Raw genomic sequence first — 13,993 nt, forward strand, 5'->3', positions numbered from 1 at the left:
CTACGTCTCAGCCTCCCCAAAGGTCTTTTTCCCTCCGGTCTCCCAACTAACACTCTATATGCATTTCTTGATTCGCCCATACATGCTACATGCCCTGCCCATCTCAAACGTCTGGATTTAATGTTCCTAATTATGTCTGGTGAAGAATACAATGCGTGCAGTTCTGCGTTGTGTAACTTTCTCCATTCTCCTGTAACTTCATCCCGCTTAGCCCCAAATATTTTCCTAAGAACCTTATTCTCAAACACCCTTAACCTATGTTCCTCTCTCAGAGTGAGAGTCCAAGTTTCACAACCATACAGAACAACCGGTAATATAACTGTTTTATAAATTCTAACTTTCAGTTTTTTTGACAGCAGACTAGATGATAAAAGCTTCTCAACCGAATAATAACACGCATTTCCCATATTTATTCTGCGTTTAATTTCCTCCCGAGTGTCATTTATATTTGTTACTGTTGCTCCAAGATATTTGAATTTTTCCACCCCTTCGAAGGATAAATCTCCAATTTTTATATTTCCATTTCGTACAATATTCTGGTCACGAGACATAATCATATACTTTGTCTTTTCGGGATTTTATATATTTATTTATTTAAATTATAATAGCGGTATTACATAAGCCTACACGATTTGTTATGTGACTTACATAATAATAAGTTACAAAATCTAAAAATCTTCAAATTATGAAGTAGTTAGTCCATTGAATTATTTAATATTAATTCCTCTCAGTGACATAACTTCAAAATAAATGCCTGTGAAGTTATGTATATGAATTCAACTTTAATTACAGTGCTGGTAAATACGAAAGTAGTAACAATGCTGAACAAAATAAAGGGGATAAGTGCAGTGATGTATAAATGTTATATAGTACCTCTACTTCCAGCCAACAAGAAAGCTGCTCAGCTTTTTCATGTCTCAGAGCATTTCCAGCATTTGTAACAAACACTGTAGGTATCCTAAACTTTCCTGCAGAATCTACAAGTTTCTTGAAACCTTCTGAAGCTGAAGGCAGAACTTTCTTTCCACGGACGATCACACCATCTATATCAAACAAAAGGCCAAAAGCCGGTTTTCCTTCCTGAAAGAAAAGTATTACTTCCAATCATTCCCAAAAATGAATTACGCACTATTTAGCTACCGACTCAAACTAAAAGAAAGTCGTATTACATAAGAATACATGCATTAGAGCTAAATATATTTATCACCTCTCCTGTTTTGATGATAATTTAATTCCCATATTATTTAATCAAATTACTGAATCAAATAAATGTTATTTTTAAACTTTTCTATTCTGATTTACTGGGAGAGATCCAAAAAAAATTAATAAAAAAAATAATGTTGTGGGCCTAGAAACATTTTTCAAAAGCAATTTTTAAATCAAATCTATACTGCAGTATCAAAGTAAGACAATTGATAAAGTCAAACCACACACCTTAAATCAGCTAGAAACAATTCAGAATTAAACCGTAGGAATAACAGCAAGAAGTATAAAAAGCACACTTATTACTGCAAAGCAAGCACTTATAAAATAGCCTAAATAACCCTCCTTTAAAAAATGATAGAGAAAAGAAAAATATAATACTTCTTGAAAAACTTAAAAGAATGCCAAATAACAATTACTGGAAATCATATCAGACAAATACAGTGCGTCTTTGCCATCATGCCCGCGATGATTGACTGGCTGCATGCCCAGTGGGAGGCTGCACTTCTGACATGTATGCTGACACTCCTAGTCAAGACCATTCCCATTCATATCAACACTACGACGTCTATAAATAAAAAACTTCATCTGTAATTTGGCCTGGCAGTATTCGTTTAGCTGAGATGGAGAACAGATCATTTCATGATGGTAAACAGATATTCATTAAAGGAACGTATTTACATATATAACACATACATAAAGAATAGAGTTATTGGGTTATTTTACGATGCTGTAACATCATCTCAGGTTATTTAGCGTCTGAATGAAATGAAGGTGATAATGCCGGTGAAATGAGTCCGGGGTCCATCACCGAAAGTTACCCAGCATTTGCTCTTATTGGGTTGAGGGAAAACCTCGGAAAAAACCCTCAACCAGGTAACTTGCCCCGACCGGGATTCGAACCTGGGCCACCTGGTTTCACAGTCAGACGAGCTGACCGTTACTCCACAGGTGTGGACTAAAGAATAGAAAATCGTGTGCTTCAACAAGGCAAAAATTCAGACGTAAATTTCCTGACAGATCAGTACCCCCTAGAATAACAATATTAAAGTTATTTAATAGATTCAATGAAACAGGTTCTGTAAGTAACAGAAAAAGACGACAAAAGCGCAGTGTTCTTGCAGAGGAAAAACTGGATGAAATTGGTGCAGCATTAGAATGTAGCCCACGCAAGTCTCTCAGACATTTAGCACAGCAGACAGGGATTTCTAAAGCATCTGCAGGAGTGACAACAAAATTATTGAAACTAAAACCATACAGAATTCCATCATGTCATGAATTACAGCCCCAAGATTACAATCACAGGGTTAATTTTTGTAATTAGGTGTTAGAAAAAGTAAATAATGAAGAACTTGATCCCCAATAGATTTTATTTTAAGATGAGGCTTGATTTCATCTGCACGGCCACACGGCATCACAGAATGACAGATATTGATCATCAGAGAAGCAGATATTGTGCATGAAGCTCCATGTAAGTTTTAATGAGTTAAGTTGCGCGAGCGCGCTTAGCCATCTCAGCAACAGAAGCGCAGCCTGCCACTGGGCACACGGCAGTCAATCATTGCAGGCATGACGGTGAAGACGCAGTGTATTAGAAACCCAAAAACCAAAGAAAGGGTAATTATGCAGAACAACTACAAAAGCGATTTTGTTATTTTTGGTGGTCTGGTAGTGTTTAGTATTGAATTTCGTTTATTAGTATGTGTATATTATGCGTAGGTCACTTACGGTTGAGGTAGAGTATATTTTTTTAAATATGAAGTAGAATTGAACTTGGTTTTTTTTCTCGTGTTTAGAAGACTATGTTGTTGAGTGCATAACTTTTAATGTATTGTGATTTGATTGGCTGAAGTGTTGTGTGTTCTTACTGGGTGATGTGTCTTCCTGTATGATTGGATGGTTGTGGTTAATTCATAAAGCGTTGTATGTTGTTATTGGGTGATGATTTTTCCGGTATGATTGGATGGTTGTGGTTAAGTGATAGCTGTATGTTACGAGCTAGAATTTCTCTAAGTCGTTGACTGTATGATTGTAGTTTTTCGTAGTTGGTGCGTGTATTATTCTTCTCTTGTAGGTGGTCTATCGTTGTGAGTTCTAATGGATGTAGAATTTCGTTTTTTGTCTGTGTAGAGTTGAGAGAGGAGGATATTGTAGACTATTTCGTGAATCACGGTATTATTAAGGATTGCATGATTTTCCAAGTGTGTTGCCATGAGTTGAGAGTAAGTAAGACGGATTTGAACTTCCGTTGCGGGAGATTATACCGGAAGTATGCGAAACGGAAGAAAGTTGGTTGTTCTGGTACCTTTCTGGCACGTAGTAAACTTAGAGTTGTGGACGTTTTTCGTTTGGTTGCATCATTGGATATTTGAGAGAATATGCTAAAGTGTAAATATCTAATGGAAGAGAGAATGTGTGCATTCTTTAGAGCAGCTGCAGCCCTGTATCCTACGAATTATTAAGGTAAGGTTCATCATGTTTGACATTGTTTGACGAATTTGTGAAATTGATTCAGTCTTTGTGTGGCTATTTTGGTTAGGTTAGGTTAGTTTAGGTTATTGCTGCTTATATTTGTCCTCTTGACAAGGAGTGAAAATTAAGGTTTTTGATAAAAAAAATATTACATTAAATTTTTGCAGTTTATGTTGTTTTCCTACTTTCGTTATTAAGTGTTTTTGAAAAAGGGGGTAAAAATGTAGGGTTTTGTGAAAGAATAAAATTTAAAATCGCTTCTGTAGTTGTTATTGCATAATTACCAAAGAAAGTTTTGTACAAACTTTTACAACTTCCTCCAAACCCTCTTAATGCCTCAGAAATATAATGTGATACTGACCTTTCAGAAACTTTATATACCGGTAAGAATACTACAGCCCCTGAAATACTAAAAGCTCTGGCATTAGAAACCATGAATTAGATACCCTAAACATGAGTGCACCTATATCCACACTGATGGATCACTTATACAGAGTGAAGGGGTGTAACTCAGAGTAATGCACGGTGGTCCACAGCTCAGCACTGCCAATCCGCACATGTCAGCAGCCCAGCCCACTCAAGACCAACACTGCTTGATGCAGTCGCTTCCTAGCCCATCATGCTGGGCTTCAAAACCCACCGTAGCCCACCGCACTGACATCAACCCAACAGTTGGTTGCATTCTACAGCTTTTCCACTTGCATGCATTGGTTGTGCTTTCCCCTGGTGTGTGGAATGAGCATACATTTCCCCACATACCAGACAACATATAAAATTAAATTATTTTTCACTGCTGTCGAACACAGATTTAAAAACTCTCCCAATGGTACATTTTTAATTTCCTTTCGACTCTGTTGTTTTAAACTCTCTAGCAGCGATGTTACCCTTCACTACTTTTTCTCTAGGGAGACTGTATTTTAGAATGTGTGCTTCCACGGCCGGTGTCTGTGATGAAGGTTTTCTGGGCTGAGATGCCGCGGTCTGCCATTCTACCAGAAAACCATGGCATCTCAGCCTGGAAAACATTCATCAAAGAGACTGTATTTCTTTGTGATGCACAATTATTTGGACTCATCTTGAAAAACAGAAATAAAAAACTAAAACAAAAACGTTTGAAACAGTATCTGATTGTTGATCGAACCGTACACGCAAGCACAAGCCCACGCAAATTCAATTAATAAGTAACTGATAGAAGAGAAGACTTGGGCTCGATACTTTGATACCAGCCGACTGCACAAAACCGCTACACAAGCAGCCAAGCCTGGCCAGTGTGGTGACATCACGAGCTTGTTCCGTGCGAGACTGTGAAGCCCAGTGCATGCTGTGCAGAAGCAGCCCATGGGCTGGGCCGTTGTGCAGGTCTCTGGTATAACTACATTAATTTTATGAACAGAATCTTTAGGTTGTAAGTAACCAAAAACTCAAGTGTCATTTTGGTATTTGAATAATGGTTTAGCTGGAAAAAAAAATTGTGTCTGAAGTTTGACTCCCATTTATGGTAAAACTATTGGGTGTTGAGACATATGAGTGCTAAGATATCAACGTGAAGAACAAGCCAAAAAAAAATATTTGTCATTTCTTCGAAAAAAAAAAAAATTATTTGTGTAAAAACGTAGAAAATTAACTTATTAAATTTCCGTCACAGCTATTAATCAATTGAAGAATGAATGAAACTCCAGATTCCATCGTGAACGAAGAACACATTTATTTCAATGCAAGGCCATAGACAAAGTAAACTACACTCCTGAGGAGCAACTTGTTAAATGTTACTCAATTTTCTAACAAAATTTACAAGTCAGTTACATTTTTCTTTATTGTTCATTTATAGCTTCTCAGTACTGAATGAAATGAAGACTAAGACGATGAGGAGCAATGGTTAAATGACACTGGCCGTGAAAAATTTTTCTCGTTACCCCAGAGTCTAAGAATAATAATTTTGCCTACTGAAGCTCAAACTTGCTTCCCACTAAGCCACTGTCTAGCAGACTATGCCAACACTAGCCTATATCTACATTAGCTTGAATTAGGCTTATTGCAGATGAAAATCAAGCTATAATAATGACACAATTGCAGATTTTACTGCAGTGTTCGTATTTCAACTTAAGTGAAGAAGTGGCTCAAGTTTCGAAGTGTTTAGTGTTTATTCAAATACAGCCAAGTTATCATGACTATACATTAGATTAATTTCATGGCAATTATATTTAAATGACTGTTGAAATCAAAAAGTCAAATTGTCCTGAAAAGATACTACACTGCATGTTCATGCACCTGGTCATTTGAAAGAAAATATACATTACTATAAATATTAAACATGACTTCAAAATAGAATGTAAAGAAAATTATCTACCATCAATCAGTCAAGTGATCATTTTCGATTTTTTCTTATAATGAACTTTACTGTACATACAATGCCATACCAAAATTTACGTATAAGTTAAGCAGTTCTCAAGATACATCATGTCATGTAATTAATAAGTTACAAAGTTACAAAGAATGATAAAATTCGATTATGTGACAGGTACAGAGGGTCATTGTACCGTGCATGCAACGGTGTATAATGTTCAATCAAATTAGAGTTAAAGTAGTTCGGACTGTGGCATGAACATTAATCCATGAACACTTTAGTCATGTTTATTGTACTTCAGTTCTCAAATATTTTAATTTACAGGGTACTGTTAACGTCAAAGGTCAATAAAATGCATTCCATTAATCGATAAATCACAGTCTGCGCATGAACAAGGTGACAACATAAAAAGGACAAATGGTACTAAACATAACCTCATTCAACGAATATAATAGACGTGCCAGATAATAATTACACATTGACTTTTCACGTTTACATAAAAGAATAACAAAAATAATGCAGAGCGTTCAATTGTCACATGTGAACAATTATGTTAAGGATATATACTTGTCGCTTTTTATATATGCAACAGTATTAAATTCCACAACATCGAAATGGCAACAGGCTGGTGATGTATAACGAGTACACGAATATTACCTGTCTATCAGTATAATTTCTAACTTGACTTTTGAGAATGACATAATAGTTAACTACTACAGCATGCTTCCTCTCAAATTGCCGATAAAATTTATACATTAACGCCGCCATAATTATAGGCCCTCAGCGCGAAAGCGCTCTCAGTACTCTCGGTGGTGGCAGTGGTTGAACAAAACCATGAATATTACCGCCGATAACATGCAGAGAACCCATACGCCCAAATTTAGAACCAAGAATTTACCCTTGTACATAGTATTTATATCTCTCGTTAGATGGCAGATACATTCATAATATTACATGCGTACTCATTCACCAATACTTACAGCCGATAAGGCTGCGGTTAGTGTTACCGACCGAGACATCCCAAATTAAAATGTTACCTTATTTAGTCCCAAAAATTGTCATAATCTTGTTAGTTCTTTTCAGAGATGTAATTTTAAATTAGCCAAACACACTGTTTCATCCAGAGTAGGGAGCCTGTATGCTTTTACTATGTTTGCATTAAACTCACCCTTACCAAGTCATAAACAATTCAGACTTCATGTAATATTGGCAGGTACAGGGATTACTAGTTCTGAACGCAGAGTGGTGTAAGGGGAGTAAATCTATATCTATCCATTACGTAATTATCCAGCAGTTGTAATTTCATAATACCTAATTATTTTGCGTATAAGGTGTGTTTAATTCTTTAGTGTTGTTTCTTGTTATTTTGTATAACTTTTTACTAATATCGGGTACTGGTACTTGACTGATCATCATTCACACATAATATGAAGCTAGTTGTGTAGATTAATTTACCGACAGAGTCGATGTCCAGGGTGTGCCATAGGAGGCTGGTCTACACTACACCCGCAGTGAGATGATGGAGATTTCTTGAGATGCCACAGAGAACCGGAACTCCTGGAGAAAACCTCTGTGTTATCTGGACCACGGGCTTGTTCAGCACAATTCATACATCATGAGTATGCTGGGGACTGAACCCAAGTTCACAGAATTTTGAGTCCAGCACTCTAGCCGCTAGACCACCATAGTGCCTTCATTTTGTTTAATTTAATAATAAATTGTTGCATAATGATCTTAATAACTGATGTACAAATGAATGTAAATAAACAAAGTAATGTTAAGTACTGGTATGACTAGCGTTTTCTGAATGTATAGTAACCTCATTGTTTGGTGTAGTACTTTTTCTTTTTCTGGTAACACTTGCATTCCTTTGCTGAAGCAATCTCTCTAGTTCGTAAATATTCTTGCCATCAGGCAATTCTTTGATTTTCAATTTGCGTCACTAGTTAATTATCTTCCCATAATAATCATGTGTGTTGTCTCTGGTTTCTAATTTATACCACAACCATGAAATTACTTTGTTTAATTTCGCTGGTAAGATGTGATGGTTTGCTTCAAGAATAATTAAATGATTGAGTAGTGAATTATAGCATGTGTTGTCATGTTCATTCCTTATTGCTGCACTTTTAACATATAAAACATCTTTTTTTTTCCATTAAAAGTTTTGTGGAACATGATATGTCCTGTTTTGAATCTTAATGTGACTGTTACTTCCTCCACTAAAGACTGCCGAAACTTCTAAAGTCCATTTTGAAATAAAAGAGTGGTAGGAACACATCTCGAAAAATATTCGACGTTCAGTTCGCATGGTTGTCAGTATCTGGCATAGACCTGTTAGGCAATGAATCCCTACTCTGGGAACAGGTGTAGTTCATATTAGTGGTGATGGCATAGGACAAGGAATTTTAATGTGACTGAATTCTTAGAAGTGGTTACGACTGCATTTTATGTTAGAGGAAAATACAAATGATATACCCAATATAAGGGGCAGAAAAATATGTCTATTGGTGAAGTCATACTGTCACTGCAATGTACAAATAAAGTTAATGATTCATGACGAAAAGACCATGTATGATAGGTTTCTGTTTTTCTCAATTGCTGAGGAATGTGTTGTATCAAGATACCGGCTACATAGTTTTTTTCGCATTAAGTGGGAATTTTCAGAGATATTCATTAAATTTTTTTGTTGTTATTAATTCTCTAAAATAACAAAATGGAGGGAAAAATTTCTCTATATTTCTGTGGAAATCATCATAAGACTCCGAATATAAATATAAATTCTCTTTGGAATTGACTGTCTTCAATTCCACTCGATGGATATGAATGATGTATTAATTAAATAAGCAAGATAAGTGCATTATTTTTAAAATGACATTTTGATTTTCAGAACTGAACCCCTTTGTGACTGACTAATTCATGCAATCAATTTTTACCCAGAGACTTAAAGTCCATCATAATAGACACACAATTGGTGTTGACATTCACTCATAAGTCAAGTGCAATATCAGAAGACAATCCAAGTAATGAATAATTAATGACACATTACCCCTGAGAATTATCAGAATTTCAGACGAGATTATTGTCGATTGTTATGGTGATAGAACAAATATTAGAACAGTGGATTGAATTATCTTATTTGAAGTGGAGGGAGAATAATTGTAGCTATAGATTTGTTATTGTTAGGAATGACACCATTATTATTATTATTATTATTATTATTATTATTATTATTATTATTATTATTATTATTATTATTATTAAAACACGTCCGTCTGAGGCGTCTCACATTCACATGCCTCATCAACAGTGAAATATCATTCAACCAGAATGGAGGTATTGTGTGGTCAGCATGGTGATCCCCTTAGTCACATTATAGCTGGTTTCCGGAATCGGATTTTCCTACCTATCGTACCTCCTCAAATTCATCATGATGATGGGTGAACACCGGTCCCATACTGGTTGAAATTTTAAGAGAAATTTCCTTTCCCATGAGTGATGAGAACTCAAACTAGTGCGCATTCTGTAATTAACACACAGAGTCTCTTAATTTCTGATATTTCTTCAGTTATTTAATATATTTGTCTAATTTCCAACTCTTCATTGTACTGTATTCTAAAATAGATATTATTCTGAATAATACAGAGAAAGCAAATTTTGATGTACCACGATAGTCTGCACGCCAGGTGTTTTCAACTGCTGGCTCTGTGACATCATAGTCTCTGCTCTCGAGCTCCTTGAGAGGGGAAGCATACGTAAAAGAGCAAAGTAAGGGGATTAACAGTGGAAGGGATGGAGATGTTTGAATAGTGGAGACACAACATTACCCTTCCTCATGTTCTCCACCAGCTCTGTTCCGAGAGAGGAAACATGCTCTGACATCACAGGTTGGCCAGTTGGAAATAACTGCTGTACATGTTACTGAATCGAAGGAACCTGAAAGATGACTGTGAGGACTTCTAAACACTTTCAGTAACAATACATTTTTATGGAAGTGAATATCATTATCAGTTCTTTCCTTGGAAATTGAATTAAATTTTTCAGCCGATGCTGTACATGTCTGGCATGTAATAAAACACGTCCTTTACAGTACTAGTAAGTGAGGGGTTCAACAATTCACTGATCACGCAATAGTTCACAAACAAATATATTATTTCTACATGAAACAACAATTCTCAAAACTTAATTACCTACGTAATATATACACATATTACTGCATAGAGTAATCATGGCTATGTTATGTGTATGTAATTCATTCATTCATTCATTCATTCATTCATTCATTCATTCATTCATTCATTCATTCATTCATTCAGTGTTGTGCCCAAGGGCACGTCTTTCACTGCAAACCCAGCTTTCCCCAATCTTTCCTATTTTCTGCTTTCCTCTTTGTCTCCTCATATGATCCATATATCTTAATGTCGTCTATCATCTGATATTTTCTTCTGCCCCGAACTCGTCTCTCGTTCACTATTCCTTCCACTGCATCCTTCAGTAGGCAGTTTCTTCTCAGCCAGTGACCCAACCAATTCCTTTTCCTCTTCCTGAATGTTTATGTATGTGAGTGTATAATTTGGAGCAGAATTTAATACAAATTTTAGCTGAGGACTGATTTAAGAGTGGTTAACAACTTAAACAAAAGTAAAGTAAATTCATGGTGCTACAGCCCATGAAGGACCAAGACCGACAAGCCGGCTGCTGGCCTCACATCCACATGCCGAAGCAGAGGTGGACGATCATTCAACCAGAATGGAGGTATTGTGTGGTTAGCATGATGATCCCCCCAGGCATTATAGCTGGTTTGCGAAACCGGATTTTCACTACCTATCATAGCTCCCCAAGTGCATCACGATGCTGGGTGGGCACCGGTCTCATACACTGGCCGAAATTTCATCCTAGGCAGGATGCCTTAGGCCACGACGCCATGGCATGGGACGGTTAACTACATACCGGTACTATATTTAATACAGACTATATATGTTCACGTAATAAATAAATTATGTTTAAACCATTGCAGAAAATTTTGCTTGCAATTCAGCAGAAAGAAAATGAAATAATTAAAAATTATATATCAGTTGTATTGAAACATTTTTTATATTTAAAAATTACATTACAAATAAATATAAAATATTACAATTTTTGCTATATACACACAGCATAACAAATAATTCACTTTGGTATTACATCAGTGAAATGAACAATTGAAAATAAATTTATATTTCACCCACCACATCCATCTGGATTTGTGCACATTTAGAAGAGTTATCAGACAACATTATATTTGAAAATGAGAAAGTAATTATTTCTATTATATCTAGTAATTTAAAGACGTTCATACATATTCCATTTTTTTAATGAATCAATACTATAAATTCCAATCGAAATTTAATATGTATCATTTTAAATGCTTGGCATTAGGCTCACTTGTTTCCATTTATTAACCCTCACTTCTCGTGTAGTAGGTTAAAGTCAGAAATATTGGTAACACTATTCATTTAGTGCCAGTAATGTATTCTTTTAATTAAAACATCAGTTGCACCCTGCATATATTTCCCAAAACGTATGTATTATGGAAATAACGCAGCATTCTCTAATGGTTCACAAAACGTTCTGTTTAGTCCATTCATATTTTTGTGAGTTCTTAGTAAAACGTTACAGTCAATTACAACTTTTTTATTATTTAGAATTTAAAATGAAAATTGTTCATTTGTATTCCTCCTCGGGGGAATGATTCGGAACATACCGGTACTCATTACAAAAGTTGCACAAATTTGCCTTTTCTGTTTCTATTTATGTCGTTAAAGCTGTATTCTAATAAAATTATTCTTAATTTTCTTAAAAAATTAACTTAAGTACATTTATTAAATAAAATATCTAGATAATATTAAAACACAATTTTGAGTGATTTACAAATCTGTGTCAAACAGTTTGTTACATTGTTTGTATTATCATTTGGATCTTATCCTTCCCTGCAATTTTACCACTTAATAATTGTAGCAAATATTCACTTCAATAGCCTATATATTTTACATCTCCCGTTTTCAATTTTACCATTCTGCAATAGGGGGAAATTTTTGTAAACTATTAAGAGAAAGGTTAATCTACACTAAAAGTATTAAATCGTAGGTAGAGCATAAATGTTGTTCAATTCCTCATTAATTACTATGTAATGACGAAGGTAGGTTATATATTTCTATTTTTTTTAATTAATACATACTTTTAATCACACATCTCATCTTCATGTTAGCCAACTCTAATGTGGTACAGTATAATATAGGCCTACATATCGGCAATTATATGTTCTGCATTCTTGGTACATTACAAAGGAAATATCGTCATCTACACAGATATTATGACTAATTTGATTCACTATATATTGAGCTTGCTTAATGACGATATTTTAGTAATTCTGTGTCTTGTATAAAATATGTCCGCATAAAGAAATCATATTCTCATATATTAAGTACTTTTTACTCACACTTTATAAAGCATTTTGTATGCATAAAACACTGTTGAGCTATTCAGTTCTATTTTGAGCAATAATTCCGTGATTATTCAATGAAATACCATATAATGTCTGTCTCTAATGGCAGCTTTTTCACTTCTCATTTTACTTGTGGCTTCCATTACGAAAAACATCAAATTAATCGTCGCAATAATAATAATAATAATAATAATAATAATAATAATAATAATAATAATAATAATAATAATAATAATAATAATAATAATGATAATAATAATAATAATAATAACAACAACAACAACAATGAGCAGCAACTATGGTGCTTCATTTCAGTGTCCCTCAGTCTCATGCTTATAATAACATTTATCACTCCAACTTTGTTCTTCTTACTTTGTGTGAGAAAAAATTAATCTTAAATAGTAAATGAAATACTAAATTAATTGATTTTTTCTATCAAATAAGTTACACGTAAGACTGGTAGTTTAATATTGTATGCAGATTATTATTTTCTGTGTTAAAAAATAATTATTTACCTACATTACATACAATACATACCGGTACTTAACCAACAAGTAACAAACTAATGAGTGTAATTATGCTGAGAATATGTGACGTTCTGCTATAAATGCATTGTGAAATTTGTCCAAGACATTAATATTATACACATCGAAATTTACAAATAAAAAAAAAATGTTTCAGATTGCCTTGTATTGTTATTGCTATGATTGTAGTCATTTACGTCGTCGCCATCCTCCTCCTTCTCCTCCTCCTCTTCCTTCTCCTAATCATCATCATAGCTCTTCCTCCTCTAAACAGTACTGTACTTTGATGAGGGGATTTATTGCTATGTCCGTTTATTTAGTTTATACTTGCTGGTACTTACAATAAAATTATTATGAAAAACAGTATCCACCAGGGTTCGAATTAATAGAGGAATGAAAGAGAATTTCCCCTCTCGTGAAAGATTTTCCGTGAATTATCATCATCATCATTGGCGCTACAGCCCTTGTTGGGCCTGGGCCTCCATTAGTAATTGTCGCCATCTGTCTCTATCTTGCGTAGCAGCCTTCCAATTCTTACACCCCAACTTTCTGGCATCCTCTTCCACTCCATCAATCCACCGCAAGTGCGGTCAATCTCATCTTCTCTGACCTCCAGGATTTGTTATTACAATTTTTTTACAAGGTTCACTTAGGTCCATGCGTATTACATGTCCTGCCCACCTCAATCTGCTTATTTTAACTGTATTAATTATATTTGGCTCTTCTAGAAGTCTATATAATTCATAGTTGCTTCCGTGAATTGTAGTGTATGTATTTTTCACCCTGCAAGGGATTAAAATTTCCCTTCTAACTCCATTCTTCTGAAGTCTGATTAGTGTAATGTGTAGCTAATCGGTGATATATGTAATGGAGGAGGAAAAGAATTGGGCACCCTACCCCATTATCTCCTGGCCTAATTGCCTCATAAGTGGTGCCATGTTGATATCACTTGTGAGGTTCAGACTTGTC

The 13,993-nt window shown here is 35.0% G+C and overlaps 1 protein-coding gene across 1 annotated transcript in view; it reads right to left on the reverse strand.

Moving 5' to 3' along the window:
- The window catches only part of LOC138707477 (haloacid dehalogenase-like hydrolase domain-containing 5), a 42,619-nt gene extending 35,780 nt beyond the window's left edge, over positions 1 to 6,839 (reverse strand). The window contains exons 1-2 of the mRNA XM_069836962.1: positions 6,677 to 6,839; positions 874 to 1,080 (exon numbers count right to left, since the gene is read on the reverse strand). Coding sequence (XP_069693063.1) covers positions 874 to 1,080; positions 6,677 to 6,787 — 318 coding nt within the window. The 5' untranslated portion in view covers positions 6,788 to 6,839. The remainder of the gene's footprint in view (positions 1 to 873; positions 1,081 to 6,676) is intronic.
- Positions 6,840 to 13,993: the final 7,154 nt, after the last annotated feature.

Source organism: Periplaneta americana, chromosome 10 (genome assembly GCF_040183065.1).
Source record: "Periplaneta americana isolate PAMFEO1 chromosome 10, P.americana_PAMFEO1_priV1, whole genome shotgun sequence".
Lineage (NCBI taxonomy): Eukaryota > Metazoa > Arthropoda > Insecta > Blattodea > Blattidae > Periplaneta > Periplaneta americana.